At 38.5% G+C, this 25,926-nt stretch overlaps 1 protein-coding gene across 1 annotated transcript in view; it reads right to left on the bottom strand.

The window, feature by feature from the left end:
• SETH5 (transducin family protein / WD-40 repeat family protein) overlaps positions 1-25,926 on the bottom strand; it is a 220,733-nt gene that overhangs the window by 172,216 nt on the left and 22,591 nt on the right. Inside the window, exons 2-8 of the mRNA XM_089385020.1 lie at positions 21,066-21,377; positions 20,644-20,898; positions 20,103-20,471; positions 19,214-19,847; positions 15,782-15,846; positions 15,586-15,687; positions 15,351-15,493 (exon numbers count right to left, since the gene is read on the bottom strand). Of these exons, the coding sequence (XP_089241146.1) occupies positions 15,351-15,493; positions 15,586-15,687; positions 15,782-15,846; positions 19,214-19,847; positions 20,103-20,471; positions 20,644-20,898; positions 21,066-21,377 (1,880 nt within the window). The remainder of the gene's footprint in view (positions 1-15,350; positions 15,494-15,585; positions 15,688-15,781; positions 15,847-19,213; positions 19,848-20,102; positions 20,472-20,643; positions 20,899-21,065; positions 21,378-25,926) is intronic.

Genomic DNA, 25,926 nt, shown 5'->3' with positions numbered 1-25,926 from the left:
ATATTAAGAATATCAGTTTACAACATACAAGTGTGTCTTGCCAAACCAAGTCTCACACTTAGCCAAATAATACAAAGAGAGGCAACCTTGCATTTTACAACAATCTTGTGCACCTCTTGCACAAGGACGGTCCTCACCCGAGCCACCTAAAATCCTATGCCAAGTCTTACACCAAAACCGCACCTTAGAATCCACCTCGGGCACACTTGCCCAACCTTCGACTTAATTCCAAGACTTCAACCCAAGTGTACAATCCTCTAAGAGTAGAGCGCATGAGATATGCGCATCTCTCTTCCTTAACTGCGCACTTCTCTTGTCCCTTGCGAAGATATGAGAGTGAATGCGTTGATGTTAATGAGCTCTCATGCTCCACTTATATATATGCTTCTCTGCGTGGGTTATGTGTGGGTGGCAGCCCCTTGGCCGACCCCCAAAACCATCATAATGCACCCATAAAGCTTCCTTTCCAAGTCAGCTTGCCCTCACGCAAGTCTCCTCTCAAATCGTTATATAAAGCTCCAACACTTAGTCGCATTCCAAAAGTGTCGTTCTGCTTTCGTCGCATTAAACTCGTGTGATCACCGCATATGTCGTTCAGCCCGTGCCCGTGCGCCCGCCCGCGCGCCCGCCCGCGCGCCCGCTCGCGCCCTCGTGCACGACCGCGCCCGGTGCCCGACGCACTCGCCTCCGGAGGTCCTTACACCTACAGCTTCATACATAATGTGAGAAGAAACAGACTCAATGAAAACCGGGCAAAAAGCTTGGTTTATGTGCACTACAACTTGAGGTTGTTGAGTCATTATTGTGATCAAGCTTATGAGGATCCAACATATAAAATTTGGGACAACCACCCAGAGGACAATAATTTGGAGGATGGCACTATACATCTTGAAGAATTGGAAGCAAAACTTATGAGAGATGATGATGAAGCAACAACAACCATGCCACCCCCACCATCCAATAGCAGTGTCAGTGCTCGAGTTCCAAGTATTGTTCCTTTGTTGTCGCCGCCTCCATCTACATCCTCACGTGGAGGGCATGTGCCTTCTGGTTCTGGTCGTGCAACTGCGCGGGAAGAGACTCCTAGAAGACCATCACGACCTTCTCAAAAATTAGACATTTCTCATGGCGGCAAGAGGAAGCTGTAGATAATAGATTTACTTTTCTTTTCTAGTTTCTAGTAGTTTTAATAATTGTTGTCTATTTCATATTTATTATGATATTTTTTGTAAACAATATATGACAATTTAACAATGTTCCACCAAGGTTCTGAGACGAGGGGGCGAGGGAGCGAAGATACGCGGAAGCGGCCTATGCAAAAGCTCCCCACCAATTTTTAGGAAATGTGGGGGGACGTCAAGGTCTTAAAAACTTATAAATATAAAATATAATTTATAAATTGAGTCCACTATGACAATTGGGTTTGAATTGAAAAGCTACAAAGCATGATCATTGATATGAATATCATTATTTAATATCATATAAATTTAAAATTCTAATTTATAATCATACATCATACATTATGATTAAAGTTTAAACCATATTGATGTTCCACTTCCTACTATGAACATTGAATACTGAACAGTGAATATTGACATAAAATTATAAAAGTCAAGTCTGATACATCAAGAGTCAAAATTCTATAGAGTTAGAATAACATAAGAACATCAACATATCGAAAGATAAACGAGCATAATTTTGCTCAAGCCTCAAGGTAATGCCCCGCTAGTCTCTGCATCCAGCTGTTGTATGAATAAATTAGGATCAACCATATCACCATCTGAATCTGAATCACTAGCATTCTCAAACATGTTAAGTGGCATACCAACCAACCCCATTTGTCTCTCATCAAGTCTCTCCTCCATATCTACCTGTGCATCATCCTCTGCATCAACATCCCATCGTGTTGCTGGTCCCTTCAAATACTCAGGTGTCTTCCTATGCTCAAGATGTAGGGCATTGTGCACAACAACTAACTTCTCCACTCTTTTAGAGGTATGCTTGTTCCTCTTGATAGAGTGGATGAAGCTATATGTGGACCAATTCCTCTCTACTGCAGAGGAACTAGGAACGTCTTGCGAATGGAGTGAGAGGCCAGGGTGAATAATGAATTAAATTTATACAAAATGAATTGAAACCCTAAAGTATTAAAACTAATGTTAAATTTTAATTATAAACAAAAGTTTATTTTAAAAAATCGGGCCCTTCAACCCCCCATGTCCCCCCCCCCCTCGACCCCCCACGACCCCCTTTTTGGAAACGACCCATCAGCACAAGGAAACATCCCCCTGGCACATCCCCCTGCGTACCCTGTTTTTTGGGAGTGTGGGGAAACGACCCCTTCTCGTCCCCAAGGCCCCAGAGGGCAGGGGAGCTAGGAAACTAGACCCCTACGTGGGGGGCAAGTCCCCATGGAACACTGCAATTTAAGTTTAAAGTTTGAAGTTGGCAATTATAACTCATTGGTAATGAATTATGAATATGATGCTTCGTGAAAGTTGAACGTTGTTTCATTTCATGTTAGATATTCTTTGTTGTAATGGTTACACTTAGCTGACAAGTACAACTTTGGTGATCAATTATGATAAATGTTATATATTGAATTTTGAAAGTTTGAAACTTTAAGATTGATGAATCATGAGAGTCAATATGTTGTATGTTACTAAGTTGGACATGGTTGATGAAGATTATAACTTCTAGATGATTGTTGTTATATGGTTCAATCTATGTTTTTTATATCTAATTCATCATTCTACATGCTTTTGTTGACATATATGCATCAAAATATAAAAGATATAAAATATATATATATTATATAAAAAATCGCTCCCCGCACCGCTCCCAAACTGGGAGCTTCTGAAAATGTCGCTCCCGCTCCCACTCCCAAGTAACCTTGATCTCTTCTATCTAAAAATTTCCCCAATGGCAATTAAATCCTCTTTTAGAATTGGTTGTCCCCTTGTGGATTTTTCCAAGGTTATTAGACCAAGTCACTGTGCAACTAAGTCACAGGTCATGTCCTTAGGGGTCTCGTGTTCCGTATTTCACACGTCGGACACAACATGACCCATAAAATGTGTCCTAAAATCAAGACACGTGTTTGGGCCGTGTCGAACAGCCTAGCATGCCCTGATTTTATGCCACGTGTCCCACTAAGATCCCAAAATAAAAAGCATCGCGTCTTGATTTTTTTTCATTGTTTCTGTCAATTTCGTGCTTGTTCGTGAGGCGTTAGCCAACATGGATCTTAATGACCCAGTGCTAGAGCTAGTCACTTTTGATGATGAGTCTCTTGAGGGGTCACCTTCCGCACCAACAAATGTAGTAAGAGATCTTAGATTGGGCATAGAGGAGGATGGAGCAGAGCTAGATGGCAGTGGTAGTGATGGTGATTATGAAATGGAGGAGGACCTAGACTATTGATAGAGTCGTGACTAGTGACTCATGACCAGTACCACTAACGAGCTATGATATTCCTACTTATTTTGTATCTACTCTATTTTGTATTTTCCAGTGGCATTCCCTCAATGTCTATGTAATACAATTTGATTTTGATGACTTAAAGAAAAATCTGCAATTTATGGTTTTAACTTTTAATATCTAAGTTCTACTTCTAAATTTCTATTTTCTTATGTGCTTGAACAACTGTTAATAACATGTACAATGACAATTGAACTGTGAACATCATTGATGTAGTAAATTAATAACCTAACTAGTTCTAAAATTGTAAAATTGCAAATACTAAATTAGTAAAATACTAAATAGATATCATCACAATTCATATCTATAGATGTTCTAATTTCTAAAAAATATGGATCAAGCACTATATTTCAGTATTTTTTAAATATATATATATATATATAACGTGCCCCCGTGTCCTGTTTCCCAGGTCGTTGTGTCTCGTGTCGAATACTCGTATTTACGTGTCCTTTGTGTCTCGTGTCGAATACTCGTATTTACGTGTCCTTTGTGTCCCGTGTCCTTGTGTCATGTGACTTAGCTGTGTAAATTTCTGAGTGTGCTTGCTTGTATTTTCTTTCATATCAGCATAAAAGAGAATGGTAGAGATAGCTCTAATGTGTTTCAAATAAATTAGCATTAATTGTTTTACATATCTCCCAACTGTTTGGGGTGAGGACACTAAACTTTCATGTTAAAAACTGGGAAAGGCTACAGCATTTAAAATTTTTCTACAAATACAAGTGAGTGTATCAACATGCTTAGCTAAGGGAATTTATAAATGCAACAATGCATCACATGATGTTCTCAGGCTCCAACAAGTTCAGATTTCTTTGAACATGGTTGCACTATCTGAATATCCTGAAAACCCTCAACAATCAACACCAGTCATTTTCCAAGTTTTGAGCTTAAAAGATACAACTCAAGTGATTGGGGATTTATGAGATAAGAGGGAGAAGCTAAAGAACGATGATGTGATTTCAGTAGCACAAGGAAAGAAAATTATTACAGATATCAGTCAGGCTGCTGGCCTGGGGAACTAGACAGTAGAGGTTGAGAACAAAGAGAACTGGAAAGAAGGGAACCCTAGCCAGGTTCCAAAACATTATAAATACATGTACTTGTTGAGCATTCCTTATGCTCATATGCTTAAGTTTAGATGTTTATTAGATAGTGTTAAGCTGCTGTCCATTTCACAAGATGCCATGCTTGTGCACTGTCAATAGGAATATCTCTTGAGCATTTTTCATTTCTGACTGTTCTTGCTACTTTTTAGTTATCTTAGCTGTAATGTAAATTAGTTTTGCTTATGTTCATTTCTGATTATAGTAATTAATTTCTACAGTGACTTTGTGATAGTTGGGTTATTGGGATGTGGCTAGCTTAGCTTTGTTTTTGCGCTTTATTTACCTTGGTTTTGACAACACATCTTCCAGAAGCCTATCACCGATTAACAAAAATTTTGAGATAGATTGAATTAACAAAAAAAGAAGGTTGTTGCTATAGCCGAAGTGGATGAATTTGCAGCCAGATTCCAAATTGAGTTTACACTCATTTCCCGTCTCTCGAGTTTAGTAGCCACTACCCTGTGGTATATTGACAGTGGGGCTTCTTGCCACATGACGGGAGTGAAGGAGTATTTCACCAACCTGCAGGAGAAAGAAATGGACTTCTACATAGAACTCAGGGACAATACCAAGTACAAAGCAGCTAGAGTAGGAACTGTCAAGATTCAGAGGGAGTCTGGAAAACCCTTGCTGGTGGAAGATGTGTTGTTGTTCCAGGAATGACCAAAAATTTGATTTATGTTGCTATCCTGGAAGACAAGGGTTACATTGTGACCTTTGAGGATGCCATAGTGTTTATTCAACCTAAGAATTCCAGAACAGCCAAGGTGACAGGAGTCAAAAAAGGTGACTTGTTCAGAATTCAATTTGAACCAGCACAAGCATTGCTAAGTGGCAACCAAAAGTTGGGCAAATTATGGCTTATTTGCACCATGAAGCATTCAATGTGCTCAAGGAGATTGTGACAGGACTGCCAAAGTTCAAGGTTGAGCAGCATGATGTGTGCAAGCGTTGCGCAATGGGCAAGTGCCAAGTATGCCAAGCCCACCTTTCTGAGCAGCAATACTAGGGCCAAGGGCATCTTGGACCTGATATATTCAAATATGTATGGGCCCATGTCAACAATGTCCTTAAGTGCATATCACCATTATGTGAGTTTCATAGATGACTTCTCCAAGAAGATCTGGATATACTTCTTGAAAAAAAAGGAAGAGGTTTTCTATAGGTTCCAGGAGTTTAAATCTCTTGTAGAGAACCAGACAGGGAGAAAGATTAAAATACTCAAGTCTGGTAACAAAGGCAAGTACACCTCAAATGCCTTCAAGGACTTTTGTGCATGTGAGGGTATCTGGAAAGAGCTGAAAGTTCCAACTTCCACACAATCCTCAACAAAATGGGGTTGCAAAGCAGAAGAATAGGGCCATTATTGGAGAGGCTAAGGCTATGTTACATGACCAAGAGTTGCCTATGTTTTTATTGGCAGAAGCTTGTAACATTGCTTTTTATTTGCAGAACCAGAGTCCACATAAAGTGTTGCGCAGGTTGACACTCGAGGAGGATTTTACATGGAAGAGGCCAAATTTGTCAAGTATTTGTATCTTTGGTTGTATCAGTATGTATATTGCTATATTCCATCGGAGAAGAGAACCAAATTGGAACCTACTGTGGAGAAGGGAATTCTTGTAAGGTATAAAAAAACTGAAAAGCCTACAAGATATATATTCCAGCACTCGGGAAAACGGTACTGCACAGGGATGTAAGGTTTGAGAAGCAGAGGGCTCTCAGGAAGTCTTGCAGCACAGATTCTTCTGCAATGGAGGTTCAGGACCAGGTGACACCAAAGATAGAGATAGTGCAAACACCCTAGGTTCTTGTGTCATAGAGTAGTGTGCAGAATGAGTAGGGAAAGCAAGAGCAGGATGAGGAGCAAAGGGTTCCTCTCACTCAGGCTCAGACTCCCAGCACAAGGAGGAAGAGGATCAAGTTGGTAGAGCAGACACTAAGAGATGCTCCGTTGTACGCAGGTACTCCTAGGTATTCAGTCAGACAGAGCAAGGCAACACAAAGATATTAAGGCTATATGGCGTTGATGATTGAGCTGATTGAGGTCGAGCCTTCCAGCTTCCAGGAGGCATTTGAGCATCAGGTTTGGATGGATGCTATGGTGAAAGAGTATTCTTCCATCATGAAGAACAATGTTTGGGAGATTGTGCCACGACCAAAGTTCAAACCTGTGGTTGGCTCTAGATGGGCCTACAAGATTAAGCACGTTGCAAATGCTAGTGTAGAAAAGTTCAAGGCCCAATTTGTGGCCAAGAGGGTTTCATAGAAGGAAGGGATTGACTACGATTAGTGTTATGAAAAAAAATAAGTTAATTTTAGGTTTATTAATTAATTTAGGTTTAGTTAGGCGAAAGGGCACGATCATAAGATCATGCCCTTTCCCAAAGGGTGTCCATGGCAGTATTTAAGCCAGGAGCCCCATTGTAATCAGATCATCTATCTATTCATCATTTTTAATAAAATATTTATATTTATATATTCTGCGTATCAAGGTTTTTCCGTTTCATCTGGTATCAGAGCGGGTTCACTTCTCGGTGCATGTTCGTTTTTCTTGCTTCGTCCACCTGCTCTCCGTCTATCAATTCTACCCCGCTACCCTCTCTGTTGTGCTTCATATCCAAAAAAAAAAATCCACGTGATTCTGCCGTCGTTCCCTCCGCTTTCGACTTCCACACTAACTTCCCTTCGTGCCTCCCATCCGACAGCATTCCCCTCAAGCTTCGAAGCTACCTGCGTCTGCGGTGATATTCGCGGGTTCTATTACTGTGGGTATCACGGTAAAATCGAAGTATAATCTGGCCTCGTCTGACCGCTGTTCGACTGTCCCAGCACCGTCCGCCGCCGTTTCATTTGCCCAGAGTTACAGTTGCGTGGAATAAACGTCTGCCCACGGCTGCCGGCAATAGACGTGACGGTTCAAAACGGTTTAAAAGTCAAATGATATATATATAAAAAAAAATTAAACGTGATTTGGTGATTTGGGTATATATATATCATATTTTAATTATATATATAATTTAATTAAAAGTTATATAATTTATAACTTTAAACTTTATATATATATAATAATTAATAATTATAAATTATAATTATTATAATTTATAATTAAAAAAAATATTAATTAAATTAAATTATTAAATTAATTTAATTTAATTTAAAAAAAAAAAATATATATATATATATATAATAATTAATTAAATTAAATTATTAAATTAATTTAATTTAATTATTTAAAAAAAAAAAAAAGAGGGAAGGAAAAATATTTTAGCTGGCAAATAAATACACGCCTCCGCAAACCCGCTCAATGTCGACAATGACAATGGCGGATTTCCAGAAAAGGTTGTTGGATGCAGAGCAAAAGATAAATAACAACCACGACGAGGTCAGTAAACGATTAAATGAAGTCGAGAGCAAGCTTGGGAAGCAAGCGGACAAAATCAAAAATCTTGAAGATACGACAAATCGAATAGAGATAAAGATGGAAAGTCAACATGTCCAAACAGGAGTAAACTTCAGAGAAGTCTTAACAATGCTGAAAAGTCTGTGTAAAAAGTCGAATTGTACACCCGAAGAGCTATTAAAAGAAGGTGAAGAGGATCAAGAACACATTTCGTCAGATTCAACTAAATCCACAGACTCTCGTAACAAAGTTGAATCCCCAAAAAAATCAGCGACACACCACCAAGAAGCAAGTAACACTGCCTTTACAAACAAGCAACTTTGTGATACCCTTACTAATCAACACCCTCTTTTTGCTCAACCATTAGCCACATACCAGAAGAGGGTAAAGGTTGAGATGCCTAAATTCGATGGGAACGAAAAAAACAATGTCGCATGGATAAATAAGGCGGAAGAATACTTTGAGATATATGACATCACTGATGATGACGAAAAGCTCAGACATGCATCCATGAAAATGGAGGGAGAAGCATATAACTGGTATATGTGGTGGAAAAAGACAACACACGTCATTAGCTGGAGGAGATTTAAAGATGCATTCTTCAAAAGATTCCAAGGTGTGAAGGAAGAAGAGTTCTTTTCAAAACTCATCAAATTACGACAAAAAGGAAGTGTGGATGAATACACTCAAGAATGGGAGACCTTAGTAACTCGAGTGCCTGGGTTATCAGAATCTCGTTTAATTCAGTCATACATCTCGGGACTTAAAACCCATTTACAAGTAGAACTTGAGATGCATGACATTTCATCAATAGAAGTAGCAAGACGAAAAGCAAAAACAGCCGAAAAGAAATTCGAACAAATATTTTGGTCAAAAGCCGAAAAAACATATGCAAGACGAAGAACACCTCAGTATGCAGACGCAAAAAATACAAGATATGTTCCACCTCATCGTCGTGAAGATGAAAAATCTAATTTGGAAGCGCAAAGGATAAAGGAGGGAAAATGCAAGCGCTGTGGTGAAAAGTGGGATCCCAAACATAGGTGTGTTAAAGGAAAGGAACCAAAGAACCTATATAATTGTGAAGCAACCAATGATTCAAACAGTGAAGAGTCTGATATTGAAGAAACAGAAGATGCCCCAGAATTCTCACCAGAACTAGATGACGAAAGTATGCCGCAAGTGTCATTATCAGCTATGACAGGTATATCACAACCTCAGACTCTAAAATTAAAAGGACACATAAAGAAGAACAACGTGGTGGTTCTCATTGACTCTGGTAGCACACACAATTTTTTGGATGCAACCATGGCCAAGAGACTCAATATTTTTTCATTTCCTTTACCAAACATGAAAGTAATGGTAGCGGACGGTAAGAGGATTGAAAAGGTGGGAAAATGCCATAAGGTTAAATTACAAATTCAAGACTTCAGTTTAGAGTCTTCATTTTTCACAGTACCATTAGGAGGAGTAGATGTAGTTTTAGGTGTCCAATGGTTGCGAACTTTAGGTACTTATGCCGCTAACCACCAAGTACAATTTATAAAATTCAAATGGCGAGGTCAAAAGTACAAATTACATGGGTTCCAAGCACCAGAAAATCAAATTGTATCATCATCTCAGATGATGAAGATGATTCGAAAGGGAGCACCTGCTTATGTAGTACAATGTCATCAGTTAGAAATGTTATCTGCAAATATGACTAGTGAAGAGTCCCCAGAGATACAAGATTTAATTAAGAAACATGAAGAAGTATTTCAAGATCTACCTCTAAAGATGCCGCATAATAGAGAAATTGAGCATACAATAGAAGTCAAGGCAGGATCAGACCCGGTTAACATCAAGCCATACCGATATCCACATCACCAAAAAACAGAAATCGAGAGATTAATCCAAGACCTCTTAAGGTGTGGAATCATCTCGAAAAGTAAAAGTCCTTACGCTGCTCCAGTGGTGTTGGTAAGGAAGAAAGATGGGTCATTCAGGCTATGTATTGACTATAGGGGATTAAACAAAATAACAATTAAAAATAAGTTTCCAATTCCCCTTATCGACGAAATGTTGGATGAGTTACATGGCGCAAGGTATTTCTCAAAATTGGATCTAAGATCAGGTTACTATCAAATTAGAATAAGATTAGAAGACATACCAAAAACCACATTCCGAACACACGAAGGTCATTATGAATTTAAAGTAATGCCATTTGGATTAACCAATGCACCAGCAACGTTTCAAGCAACTATGAATGAATTATTTCGCCCACATCTCAGAAAGTTTGTATTACTATTCTTTGATGATATTCTAATTTACAGTAAAACTTGGAAGGAGCACTTGCAACATTTGGATAAGGTTCTTACACTACTTAAGGAACACCAATTTTACGCGAAAAAGTCCAAATGTACCTTCGGAAATGAAGAAGTAGAATACCTTGGACACATGATATCCCATGAAGGTGTAAAGGTGGACCCTAACAAAATCAAAGCCATAAAAGAATGGACCAAACCTGTTAATATATCCAAGCTAAGAGGGTTCTTAGGTTTGACAGGATATTACCGAAGGTTTATTAAAAACTATGCACATATAACTGCACCTCTAACAAATCTTTTAAAGAAGAATTCGTTTCTATGGGATGAGGAAGCAGGAAGGTGTTTTGAAAAATTAAAAGAAATTATGTCTAATGCTCCCGTATTAGCAACACCAGATTTTTCTAAACCATTTATCATTGAGTGTGATGCTTCTGGATTCGGTATAGGTGCAGTACTAATGCAACAAGGACATCCCATAGCTTTCGAAAGTAGGAAGCTCAATAAAAGAGAGCGCCTCAAATCCACATACAACAAAGAAATGCTCGTTATCATGCACGCACTAGCTAAGTGGAGGCAATATCTTTTGGGAAGTAAGTTTTCTATTCGAACAGACCATAACAGTCTCCAACATCTCCTTCAACAAAAAACGCTTTCCGAAGAACAACAAAAATGGATTGAAAAAATTGCCGCTTTTGACTTGGAAATACTACATAAAAGAGGTAAAGACAATGTAGTAGCAGATGCCTTATCCAGGAAGGATGAAGAACCAACACTACTTGCAATGTCGGTTGTTGTTCCTGAATGGCTTAACGAAATTCGAAGTGAGTATGCCAAAGATCCAGAAGTAACAGCAATAATCAATAACCTTCCCAATAACTCAAAATTTGAGTGGAAGAATGATATCCTATGGTATAAGGGAAGAATATATCTAAGTACAAATTCCAAGTTTAAGTTTAAAATACTCAAGGAATTACATGACTCACCGTCAGCTGGACACGTAGGATTCTTTAAGACTTACTATAATGCACGTCAATCCTTCTTTTGGAAGGGAATGAATCGTGAAATTCAGAAGTATGTAGCAGAGTGTGACACATGTCAAAGGAATAAAAGCGAAAATACTACGGCACCAGGATTACTTCACCCCTTAAACATTCCAAATCAGAAGTGGGAAGAAATCTCAATGGACTTTATCGAAGGATTACCAGTATCTGAAGGCAAGGACAAGATTTTCGTAGTAGTCGACAGACTCACCAAATATGCTCACTTTATGGCAATAAAGAAGTCATACTCAGCAAAAGAAATCGCGGAAATATTTTGCAAAAATATATATAAGTTGCACGGTTTTCCAAAAGTCATTGTAAGTGATAGAGATGCCAAGTTCAAAGGTAATTTCTGGAAGGAATTGTTCAACCATGTAGGAACTTACTTAAATATGAGTTCCGCTTATCACCCGCAAACAGATGGACAAACAGAAGTTGTCAATAAATGTTTGGAGGCCTACCTACGTTGCTACGCTACAGAAAAACAAAATAAGTGGGCTCAATGGTTACACCTTGCTGAATGGTGGTATAACTCCACCTATCATACATCAGAAAAAATGACGCCATTTCAAGCCCTATATGGGTATGAACCCCCGAAATGGAAAGATCTAGCTAGTGTCCAAACAAATCTACCTGCTGTTAAAGATCAACTAGAAGAAGCCCAGAAAATCGTCCAAATATTAAAAGAAAATCTAAATAATGCAAGGAATCGTATGAAGCAACAAGCAGACCGTAACAGAACCGAAAGAGAGTTTGAAGTTGGAGAATGGGTATTTGTTAGCTCCAACCATACAAACAATTATCCTTAAAACAGAAGGGAAAAAACAAATTGGCACCAAAGTTTTATGGACCTTATCAGATTAGCAAAAAGATTAGCCAAGTTGCGTATGGTTTAAGCCTTCCAGAGACAAGTCGTGTTCACAACGTCTTCCACGTATCTTGCCTTAAAAGGGCCCTAGGTAACAATCAAACAGCGCAAACAACACTTCCATCCCTAGATGATGAAGGAAGAGTCATTTTAGAACCAGAAGGTATTTTGTCTACTAGAGAAAGGAAGCTTCGTTATCGTACTATCAAGGAATATCTGATCAAGTGGAAGGACTTGCCCGAAGAAGAAGCTTCTTGGGAGAATGAAGCATTTTGTCAACAACATCCGTCGTTACATATGCTTTGAGGACAAAGCATTCCTTCGAGAGGAAGGCAATGTTATGAAAAAAAATAAGTTAATTTTAGGTTTATTAATTAATTTAGGTTTAGTTAGGCGAAAGGGCACGATCATAAGATCATGCCCTTTCCCAAAGGGTGTCCATGGCGGTATTTAAGCCAGGAGCCCCATTGTAATCAGATCATCTATCTATTCATCATTTTTAATAAAATATTTATATTTATATATTCTGCGTATCAAGGTTTTTCCGTTTCAATTAGACCTTCGCCCTAGTAGCCAAATACTCGTCCATCAAGGCAGTAATTTCTATTGTAGCACAAATGGGTTGGAGGATTCACCAGATGGACGTGAAGACAACCTTCCTCAATGGTGTGGTTGAGGAAGAGATTTACATTGAGCAGTCAGAGGGTTTTGAGGTGCATGGAAGAGATTCCCATGTGTGTGAATTGAAGCGAGCATTGTACGGACTCAAGCAGGCTCCCAAGGCGTGGTGTGCTAGGATTGACAGCGACTTGCAGGGCATGGACTTCACCAAGAATGAGGTAGACCCAACCCTGTATGACGTTCAGCTCAAGGGTGAGCCTCTCATTTGGTGTTGTATGTGGATGACTTATTTCTCATAGCTTGCGAGATGCTCATAGCAAAATGCAAGAAGGACCTAACAGCAAAGTTCGACATGAAGAATTTAGGGTTGATGCATTATTTTTTGGGCTTGCAGATGTGGCAGAATGATGGTGAGATCTTCCTCGAGCAAGGGAAATATACAATTGAGGTCCTTAAGCAATTCAAGATGATGGACTGCATAACCATGTCTACACTACTAGTGACCAACTAGAAGAAGATTGATGCTTCCATATCAAAGGCAGTGGACCCTACATTATATAGACAGTTGATTGGCTCTCTTATTTACTTGGTCGATACTAGACTAGACATCTATTTTGCAACCAACATACTCAGTCAATTCATGGTAGAGCCAGAGTAAGTTCACTGGGTGGTTGCAAAACATGTGTTGAGATACCTTTGAGGCATAGTTGATTATGGACTGAGATATACTCAAATGGATGGAGTGAAGCTAGAGGGGTACACTGATGTTGATCGGGCAAGCAGTACAACTGACAAAAAAACACTTTTGGAAGTTGTTTCCTGGTTCAGTAGGAAGCATAAATCAGTTGCACTAAGTTCAATTGAACAACTTGGTAGCTTGTGAGGCAATCTGGCTTTAGAAACTTCTCCTGGGTTATTTGATCAGGATATGGAGTCAACTTTGATTCACTGTGACAATTAGAGTTGTATCAAAGTCTAAGAGAATCTCATGTTTCATGACAAAACAAAACACATTCAAATCATGTACCACTTCATTCGAGCTTTTGTGTGAAAAAGGGGACAATGACACTACATTATGAACCAACGGATGAGTAGGTAGCCAATATTCTAACCAAGGCTTTGATGAAGGGCAAATTTATACTTTTTAGAGACAAGCAGGGGGTGGTGTAGAACACCTTCTTCACTAAGAGAGAGTGTTGAAAATGTAGCTTGGAAGGTGATTCTGCATTGGTCAAGTGCCATGACATGCAATAAATCACCAAATTTCTCTCACAGCTGAATTATTTAAATATTTCCTAAGTTTGGACCTTAGGCATAGAATCAATAATTTAATTTTTTTATTTTATTAAAATTAAAATAAAAATAAAAAGTTAAGAGGTCAAGTATGGAGGTGCAATCTCAACCCTCCATCTCTTTGAAGTTAGAAGATTAGGTCAGAAAATTATAAAAGAGGGAAAGTGGCTATTGGAGAGATCGGTTCAATTTGGTACAAGAGCTGGGCATTCAGCAGTGACAGGAGATCAAAGTGACAGCATCCTACAGAATGGTCCTTGGTTCTGGGGTACGACAGGCCTATTCATCACTCCTTGGTTCCCGGCCTTTGATGCTAATAATATGATTGTCTCCATAATGTCGGTTTGGGTCTGCTTACACAATCTTCCTCTTCATTTCTGAGATGAACATGTACTTTCTGGCATCGGGAACATTATTGGTTCTTACATTAAAACAGATACTCAAAGATTGGAGGAGAGGATCTACACATATGCTTGGATATGTGTGGAAGTAGATCTCAGCAAAGGACTACCAGACCGTATCCAACTGATCCACAATCAGAGGAACTGGACACAGATACTTGACTACGAGAACACAGCATTCAGGTGCTCTATTTGCAGGCAAACAGGACACCTTAGGAACTTGTGTCCAGATGCAAAGAAAGACCCCAATAGAAAGAAGAAAACTGGTAAACAGCCAAAAGGCTGGAATTTCCCTCCACCAAAGCAGGAAGAGGAGGAGGATGAGGCAGTTGAGGAACCCATAGCATTTGGGAACACCCAGACAACACAGGCACCAGAAACCCAGGGGGAACACACAAAAGAACCCATGGAACCACAGATCAACCAGGTACAAACAACAGACATGCCAGAAACAATGGAACCTAGTGGGTACAAGCGTACACATTCATCAGACAATTCAGATTCAGATAAGGACAATACCAGACCTGATGATTCTCAGCTCGCTCTTGTCACTACTTCGCTGTCTCAAGGGGGTTGGCGCAAGGTTGAGAAGAAAAAAGGGAGGAAAAACTAGTTTTCTGCCCATTGTATATTAGTTCGTCTTTCTTTGTATGTTTATGCTTATCATCGGCCAATGGCCTGGTGATGCTTGGTTATCAGCAAGTTAAAAATGTAATTTTATTTTCATTATATAAAATTACGCCTTTTTCCTTGGAAAAAAACATAACAGCAGAAAACCAATAAGTTACTGACAAGTAGTTGGTCGCAATATCGTGAACAGCTGGAAACACACCCAAAGGCTTGTGCATTCGGTCTTTGCTGGTCCTGAGCAACTGCCAACAGTTCCTCCAAAGGCGCCTTAAAATCATCCAAACCTCTGTTGAATAAGTATATTAATGCACTGTACAGTCCATGTTCTCTGCATAGCCTCACCACCTGCAAAATACCATATATATCAGAATCTCTGCCTCAATACACATCACTCCATCTAAATATAATAGGATAATAGGCAATTCACTAATGCAGACCTGATTGAAGTCAAGGGAACCAATGTCCATGTGGAGAACACATTGCTCAATCCGTTGCAACCAACCCTTTTTGCTATAGTGTTCCACAAGTGCTTGCATTACCTATGACACCCACCATAGCATTCACAATACCAGTTACAATTACCATGAAGATACTAAAAGTATTGACTAATTCGTAATAATGTCTTTATATTACCTCAGGAGGTAGACAGCCAAGCATGTCCTTTAAAATATATGGTTCCAGGAGTTCTAAAAACGTACCTGAAAAAGCATGTCATATAGGCATAAGAATGACAATATAACATGTTATTGTATAGAAATAATTGCATGCCTCGTGCCTATTTATATTGTTATATTCATATATATAGGAATATGATTATAATATTTAGAAGAGATGGAAAACATAAGCTTGCAGTGAATGACTGACAACTAAATGTGTGATTCAATGCAGAAAAAGATGCAAGAACAACATAAGATGGCCCAGGGAGCAGAAAAACAATGTTACCAGAGTCAGCTGGTTGGAAAACTCAGCAAGGCAGAAGAGTTGAGAATTTAACTCAGCTCAGGAGAACTTGGGAAAATCTTGACAAATACAGTTTCTGGGCATATATATGTATGGTGGTTTGTGACATTTATAGACAAATTAGCAAGTCATACTTGGGTTGACCTAGTTTGACTCACAATGACTCATGAGTTATCACATGTCAAACTCGTTTGACCCACGTCAAACTCAAGTACAACTCCCCCAGAGTCATTTTGACTTGTTTGCTCACGAGAAGAGTCAAACTTGGATACTCACAAGTCTAGTGACAAAGCATCAGGACACTAATGAGAATAAAATTATAAAATTTGAAACAAACTTATTATCAAAAATAAATGTAGAACTAAGAAATTCATAATTAACAAATCATAGTTGTCTATTCATCTTGACAATAAACAAAGAACAATAGCTAGCAGTAAAGTATTCATGCCTGATCATAAAGGCCTGAATATTTGTTTTTTATAGAAAACAAACACACCCAAAGTCAAAATACAGAACATTTATAAGAAAGTTACACTATTTATGTGCAAAGTTATTTAGTTCCAAGTTCTTGAGAATGGAACCACTAGAAATTGATGGTGTTGCAAGATTAGTGAAATGGCCTTACATCATAATATCAGATGCTCATCTTGGATCCTGCTGGGATATAGTGGAATGCAATTTGCCAATTTTATACTTCATGTCATTACATTTCACAGAGTAAGAGTCGAAATTTTTGCTAAGTGATGTCGATTAAAAATACATAACATAGGTTCTAAAAAACAGATGCACATAATGTTTGTCCATTATCAATATTGTTATACACCTAATCCATTAGGGTTATGGTGAGGAATATGAGCCGTCATTGAGAGTACAAGAGACCTTGGAAGATAAATCCAATGGTCATAGACAATGTATTTATATCTGTGCCATTTTAATGAAAAAGGATTCCATGCTTATCTTTAATTCTCGTGCAGTTCAACAGTGGTATCAGAGCAGCGCATTCATTCAACTCCATGATTCCCACTACTTAGAAACACCCTTTAGTATTCACTATTCTGAGCTCTGCTTCACCCACTGCTTCAGATCAATAATTCTAAGTTTGTCTGACCTTTCCTCAGCCAAATTTGTGCCTATTTCTCTGCATTATTCTCCTGTTGCACCTGTTTTCCTGGAATCTCTTCTCCATTTCATAGATTCCATGCATCTTTGTGAAAATGACTACCTCGCATCTCAGAAGCTGTGGGCTGCATGCTTCCTGCCCTATTCTATCAAAAATTCAAGCTTCTGAAACCCTATCTTTTTCTTTTTTGAATTTTCTCTTCATTCTCAGATCTACAAATCCTAGAAACTGTAGTGAGCAAGCCTATCTTTTCTACGACTAAAATCTCCAGGTCCTGTACAACAGCCATGGCTTGCATTGCAAAATATCACCGCCCTTTTAAACTGCTTGAAGAGAGTCCCAGGAAGTGCAGTAAGGTAACTTCATCATGAGATGTTCTTCCCTGTTAGCTCCAGGGCCATTGTGTGTTTGAACTTGAAGAGAATTTAATGCCACGCTATAAAATACTCAGTAAAATAGGTGAAGGGGCATTTCACCAAGTTTTAGAATGTTGAAACTAAAAATCAAAGGATTTTGTAGCTAATAAAATACTCAGTAAAATGGGTGCAGAGGCATTTCACCATGTTTTAGAATTTGTAGATTGGAAGCTCAGATTTACCACAGTAGCCGTGTTTGATTGTCAACATTTCTGGTCTGTAAGAGGATCCATCTTCAGGAGATAAAAGCCTGAGGGAAAGAGAGTCGAGAGAACCATATAAATAAATGAGACGCAGAATGAAATGAGATGAGTAGAGAGTGTCAGCCCTAAAACCTAAATGTAAAACATAAAGAGCTAAGATAAAAAAACCCCTAAAGGAGATATAATAAATTTAAGTTTTATCTAATAATAATATAATAATATTATTATATATTACATAAATTAATATTAATATCATACTATATTATAATATTAATATTCTATTATAATATTAATATTCTATTATAATATTATTAATATAGTAAAGTCTTATTATTATTAAAATATTAATACTAATGTTAATATAATAATAATATTATTATATTATATAATAATTAAATACTATTGTATAATATTATTATTATAAAGGAGAGAAAAAAAAAGAGGGGGAAGGGGTAGGGAAGAAGTGTGCGTTAGATTGAAAAAGGGGGGGAGATAGGGGAGAAGACCAAAGGTCAGAGGGGAGGGGAGGAGACGAGAATATGAGGGCTATAAAGGTGGAATGGGGGGGGGAGGACAAGAGGTGTAAAATTAAGATTTCTTAAGAAGGTTGATAAGAGGAATCCAGCTGTTGCTGACGTCCAGGCCATTGTCCTTATTTAGATTGTTAGGGTTCTTGATAAATTTCTATGGCTTCCCTAAAGTGTCTTTTAAAGTAATGGTTTTCTTTGGCAATAATTTTGGTGCTCTCAAGACCTATATGGTGTTTGGTTTTGATGGAATGTTCAGCAAGGGATGATATCTGAATAATCAAACATTTTCATAGACAATCCATATGGAATGATCATGTTAGTGAAATCATATGCAATCAATACTGAGATGAACAGAAATCTACAAAGAACATAATACAACCATGTCAACACAATCAACGACAAGATTAATAAGCCAGTACAGCTAAAACTATGTGTTCAAACAGTATGGTTAACCAGATGACTCATATTGACAAGTGCCCTTCATGGATACTTAGTGTTATAGCAAACTAGATCTCCCATATTATTGAGGACAGTTAAACAAGAATAGGTATGTGTCGGGCTTTGTCTTAGTGGTTGGAACAGGGCACAACCAGTCCAGGTTCAAATGCTGACAGATGTAGAGCCCTTGTATGTGAGTGTGAGGGAAGTTATTTGACCTCCCAGAGTTGGTTCCTCCATCATCAAAGGGGCTTAACACGTGTCCAACAGGGCAAATAGGCCTAAGCAGACGTTAACAGGATATTTTATTCTTTTAGAAAATCTATGCATTTAAATAATAACTGTGAAAATTTGACTCAAGAAAAATATCTGAGATAAACTTTAAAACAAAATCTTACCCCCATGTTTCACTCCTAAGAATTTAGAAAATACACTGTCAAAGAGCACATCAGTCATCCTTATATGCACACAAAATTCTATAGCCACACCTCCGACTCGTGCAAACTGCTCTTTGATCTGCAAAGAAACAGACTTTTTTTGGTTTTGCCCCTCAACTTCTGCTTCCATTTTTTCATGTTGATTGCTAAAGGCCAGTGAGATATAAGAAAAAGCTTCATCTACATAAGCAGAGAGCAACTGCAGAAGGAAGGCCATGATGGCCTCCCGCAGAGCATCCAGAGTCCTTGGAAGACCTATTACACCTTGTGCATTACCATCATACAGTTCCATTGCCATGTGAAGGGCACCCATCCAGTCACCTGCATTTTGGAGAGCTTGAATTCGTTCCTTCCAAGGTAACAAACGAGATCTTAAAAGCCACGTAGGCCCCAATAAATATATAGCTGCTCCTCTAACAGCAACAGAATTGTGAAATGCCTTCTCAGGATTTCCAAAAGCATTCATAAAATGTGTATGATATATAACAGAAGAATCTCCTCCAACATCCTCAAGTGGTAACCTACTACGGTCCAATTCTGTCCCTTCTTTTGTGAACAAACATAATTGACCTTTCGAAGTGAGAACCACCAGCATCTGGAAGAAACTTTAGAATTAATAAATATATGTCCAAATTTAACATCCAATTCACACAAAGCAATCAAAAAAGTAGACTGATAATATCATGTACAGAAAATGATAAGGCAAACATGTGGTGCAGAAATTTGTCAGTTGTTGAAATTTGAAGTTTGCCCTTCTTGTCAGATGATTAATAATCTGCATAAAAATTAAATTTATATAGCTTACCTGATCTTCATCCTCCACATAAAAAACTAAATTTACATAGCTTACCTGGTCTTCCAACCATGCTACTCCTTGTGCTTCACTATCAAGGTTCCACTCTCTCAGCACCTTCAGCTCTGACTTCAGTAACTGAGAAACTTGCACTTTCTTGTCCCATGCAATTGCAAGAACTGGTGTTTTATCCAAGTCTTCAACATCATGTGGAACCTTTGATATAGCACCCTCTTGCACTGATGGCAGTGAAGAAGTACTGGAATCAACATTTCCATTTGAAATGCTATTATTGTTACTTTTGCGGCTGCCGGATCCATGTTGATTGGAAATACGCCTCCATGCTGTGTAAGGCATGGCACCCTCGCGGATGCCATCAGGTCTAGAGAGCTTTGTGTAAACCTCTAAATTGGGGATGAGACGTACCTGCAAAGGATGCATTTCAATTCACGTTAGATATTGACACATAAATTAGCTACAGGCAACAGCTGCATATACTGTGAATCCATAAGCGGAACTTACTAGAAAATTTCAACACCAATGCTAATATTATTTCATGGTTAAATACAAATGCAGTTAACCTCTAAAAAAACCATACCACCAAGGCAGTCTGCTGGGTGACAAAGACAACCACTCCCCCAGCTTCTTCTGATGCAGAGTTATCATTAAAAAGTTTCTTGCCTGCATCTCCTCCTACAACTCCTCCAACAACACCTCCCATCATGCTACCTAGACCACCAGGACCAAGTGAAGAAACACTTTGACCATTATTTAAAGCACTAATCTGAGATTCAACTGCCAGGAGTGGAGATATAGATAAAACTGTCCCAGTGCGTTGACCATCAAGAAGACACTGCAAGCAGACAAACCAGAAGCCAATATCCTGATAGTGTTACTTGTTATGAAGTCAAATCACATAAAGATTAAAGAACAGGTAACACCTTATGACAATGACACACTACCAAAGTTTCCCTAAGTTGAACCAGAGTTTGAAAAAGCTGTTCATGCAATTTCTTGTACCTGAGAAGTGACAGAATACCGACGAAGTAAAGGAACTACAGCAAAATTATGTAGAAGAACAAGCCCTTTACAATCACCACTGATGACTTTGAATTGTCGTGCATTTTGCGGATCTTGTCCAAGAAACAATGTGTGCACAACTGCCAAAGAGTGCTCCCCTGTAATTACTTTTGCTGCTGTGGCCCTTTGCAGTTCCCAAAGTATGAGACTGCCATTGCCATAGCCTACTAGAAGTAGATCTCCTTGCTGATTAAAACACAACGAGGTCACAGCTGGCTGAGACTTTTCACCTGGAAATCCTAGCGTAAATGCCTGCAGAAGAACCAAATTATATTTTGACTCTTGGGCATAATGTTAAAAATTAATATTCCAGAGACCTTGCAAACATAGAAGAAAGAAAAACAATGGGACTTCAACTTATGACAGAGACAAGCTGTACTTGGATCAATGCTCACAAAGAGTGTTGCATAGAATTTTATTATCCAAACAAATATTAAGGTCAAAATAAAGTACAAGACAACATATTTCTATTAGACACATATTCCCTTCCATTCTCACACAGAATTATCATTATATAACTATTCCACTGGAACATACCCTTGTAGCAAGTGCAAACACTTAGGACCTCTCTCGAGTCTTCTGTTCCTGTTAATTTCAAGACCTTTCAACATATTCTGAGCTTAGTCATTTGTGAATTTCATGTATTCTTTAATTTGCAATTATCTCTATCTGAATACATGCACAGAGGTGATCTCCTCATGAGAATATATGACCCAGCTCCTGAAAGAGCACTCTTGATAGAACTAAGCTTTGGGGCAAAATTACTGATAGTAAATAAAGAGGAAATGTAGTCACAATGGTATTTAGTTTTTAAGAACAGTCACACCATCTGCTTCATAATGGACACAAGCCAAGGTTGATGAATAATTCATATATAAGCTCAACAAGGATTAAGGGAAAAGCCTTTGTGAGTAAATACGGAGAAGGAAACAAAATGAAGAAAATATATTAATGTCTATGGAACTATGGAAGGTGTGTTATGTGAAACATAGCAAAGGGAGTACATAAGGCATCTCCAGACTATAACAAAATAGTAATATACAGAAGATAGACAAAGGATAAATTTATGTCAACCAGATCGACAAAAGAAGCACTAATAAAAGGAGAGACTCAAAGAGTTCAAGTGCTCACAAGTTTGGAATGATGTTGTTAGTCAAATAGAGATGATAAGATAATTTTATGAATGTGCACAATTGACCAAGTGATAGGTTAATGGGACTAGAGATTACAATATCAATACAACAATGAAAGATAAGCACAAGGGTTAGGAAAACCCTATCAAGGCACAAAACCCCAGCTCCACATCAGCATCATAAGTGGACATGAAAGTAAAGCTTAGAAGAAGAGGCCTCCCTGTCCTCATCAGTCAATCTGAAAGGACCAATGCAAAGCCTAAAGATGTCATCCAACGAGTGCCCAAGGTTGAGGGTCCATCGCTATACAATCCCAGGAGGAGCTGCAAAGTAAGAACAGAAGAAGAAAGCTGAGAGAACATGTCTCTCTTAACACACCAGGCCAAAGGGATGAAACTCAAGATGGCGAAATCATTGCTCAAGCTAGCTCGTGAGGCCAAAATCATGATGAACATGTCCAGCTATAAAGTCTCATAGAGGTAAGATGTCTATCTACCATGCAAGACCAGGTCTGTTGCCATTCAACTCATGGTTGAGAGCAATACTACTACTACTAGTACTACTAAAAGAAAAACATAGATTGAACCATACAACAATAATCATCTAGAAGTTATAATCTTCATCAACCACATCCACAAGTTAGTTACATAGTAACATACAACATATTGAGTCTCAAGATTCATCAATCATAAAGTTTCAAGCTTTCAAAATTCAATATATAACATTTATCATCATTGATCACCAAAGTTGTACTTGCAAGCTAAGTGTAACCATTACAACAAATAACATCTAACACCATGTTACTTGGGAGCGGGAGCGGGAGCGAAAACGGGAGCGGGAGCGACCATTTTCAGAAGCTCCCGGTTTGGGAGCGAATCCAGGAGTGATTTTTTAAAAATATATATATATTTTTTATATTTTTTAATTTTTGATACATATATGTCAACAAAAACATGTAGAATGATGAATTAGACATAAAAAACATAAAAAAACATAGATTGATCATTGAACCATATCACATCAATCATCTAGAAATTATAATCGTCATCAACCATGTCCACAAGTTAGTAAAATACATATTACAACTGCAACATATTGAGTCTTAGACTCTTATAAATCATGATTCATCAAATTCAATCTTAAAGTTTCAACTTCAAGCTTTCAGAATTGAAAATTTCAAAATTCAATAACATTTATCATCATTGATCACCAAAGTTGTACTTGTAAGCTAAGTTTAACCATTACAAGAAGTAATATCGAAGATATTTCTAAGTCCTAACTTCTAACTGTTAACATGATATGAAATGTTAAAAATTTATAAAATGAAACATGAATAATGAGATGAAATGAAACAACTTTAGTCTTTCACAAAGCATCATATTCATAATTCACAATCATTACCAATGAGTTATAATTGCCAAGGCCCAACTTCAAACTTCAAATTTTCATTGTCACAGTGATATAATGTTTACAAAAAATATCATTATGATATGAAAGAGTCAAGAGTCAAGAGTCAAGGACTCAAAACTCAACAGTTATGAAAACTAAAGTCTAATAGAAACTAAAAAAGACAAGTAAACTGTAAATCTACATGTGGCCCTTGCCACGAGAGTCTCCAGGAGTATAAGCAGGTCGTGGTGGTCTTCTAGGAGTCTCCCGCACAGACCGACGACCAGAACTAGAACCTCCACGCGAGGGTGTAGATGTAGGTGGCGACAGCAAAGGAACAAGACTCGGACCTCGAGCACTGCTACTTGATGGTGGAGGTGGAGGTGGAGGTGGCATGGCTGTTGCAGCTGCTTCATTTTCATCCCTTACAAGTTCCTCTTCTAGTTCTTCAATATGTACAATGCCATCCTCCAAATTGTCATCCTCTGGGTGATTGTCCCAAATTTTATATGTGGGATCCTCATTAGCCCGATCACAGTAATGACTCAACAACCTCAAGTTGTAGTGCACATAAACCAAGCTTTCTGCTTGGTTTTCATTGAGTCTGTTTCTTTTCACATTATGTATATAGTTGTAGGTGCTCCAACACCTCTCTGCAGAAGAAGAATTTACAACCTGTGAAAGAACTTTTTTTGCCAATTTTGGCAAAAGTCCGTGGCCGCCATATGTTTCCCACCATGTGAGAGATTCAAATTTATCTTTGTCGTCCATTGCATGGAAGTTACCATACAAACCAGTGCCACTGAAGTATCTGCCTATTTCAAGGCGCACAGCTGCACATTCCTCCCTGTCAGGTACCAACTTTTCTAATGCTTCCAAATATCCTTTAGTTACCTCTGGATCTAAATGGGGTTTGGTCCTAACCCCACCCCCTGCTGCAGGTTGGCCCAACCAAGATGTAGAGTAGTATTTTGGCGTAAGGATATACGCCAAGTAATGTAGTGGAAGGTTAAGCCTATTCCACCGTTCACACACACAATCATGAATCAGTTTGTACAAGTTGGGATCTCTATTATGAACAATGTCTTTTATTTCCCCCAACATGGTATCCATTTGCTCATACACCTCGCCAATCACTGGTTTGTCTGTATCTGCAAACCGAATCATGTGATAAATTGGCTTGGTGAAATCCAATACCTGCCTCACACTTGTCCAAAACTGCCCATCAAGAGCAGCCTCCACCATTTCAAAACCTGCCATGTCAGCTACATTTGTAGCCCTTTCCTTTAACACCTGCCAATGTGAACTTCATACCATGCTAGCTAATGCCTCTCTTACCTTCAAAAGGCACCTGAAGGTGAGGTAATAGCTACCAAATCTAGTCCTCGCAATCTTCAGCAACTCCAATTTCGAGTGACTGCGGAAAAGGCCATGGGTATTGCTATGATTTGTAATAAATTTTATCATTTGTTTGCTTTTCTTGTACAAATTACCAATCCATTGGTATTGTTCATTTTTGTTTTTGACAATATCATGCAACAGAAGGTTCAATGTGTGAACCAAACATCCAGACCAAAATATGTTGGGGTATTTATCCTCAATAATTGCTCTCGCTGCCTTACAATTAGGAGCATTATCGGTGATGACTTGGATGACATTGTATGGGCCAATACGCTCAATTGTTTCAAGTAATGCTTCTGCAATGTTGATGGCGGTCTTGAACTTGTCTGAGTAATCATGTGCAGCTAGAAAGATGGGACCACTAACAGACACAGCAAGAACACTTATCAATGGCTTGCCTTTTACATTTGTCCATCCATCAGATACAATGGACACCCCATGGTCAGTCCAAGAACTTGTCATTTTATTCAAAGAATTTTCATGATCAAGGCCAACGGTTCTTGCCTTGTCATACCCAGGGCTCTTGTATCCTTTAGGGGCATCATTTATGGCAGAAACCATTTCGTGCCAATAAGGTGAGCGTAGAACATTGAATGGTATCCCACATGCATAGAGAAACTTGTAAACTTTTGAATCCACATCATTCCTACACCCCTCATCAAGGAAATCTGATATGGTTCTACGCCTTAAAGATGATGACCCTGTGCCTCCATGTCCATATCCACTGCCTTGGGAGGATGCTGAAGGAGTTCTTTGTGATTGTGAGCTTGGTTCAAAGAAACCCCTTGATTTTTTTGTTCTGTATTGGGCTTCCTCCTCTTCCCTTATGTATTTGGCTCTATCTGCTGTTGACACCGCTGTACAAGTTTTGATTCCTA

This window comes from Pinus tabuliformis, chromosome Q (genome assembly GCF_031772625.1).
Source record: "Pinus tabuliformis cultivar Carrire ecotype Pingquan chromosome Q, CPIR1, whole genome shotgun sequence".
In the NCBI taxonomy this organism is placed as follows: Eukaryota; Viridiplantae; Streptophyta; class Pinopsida; order Pinales; family Pinaceae; genus Pinus; species Pinus tabuliformis.
The sequence above is the reverse complement of the archived record's forward strand: the minus strand, read 5'-3'. Positions and strand labels throughout refer to the sequence as shown.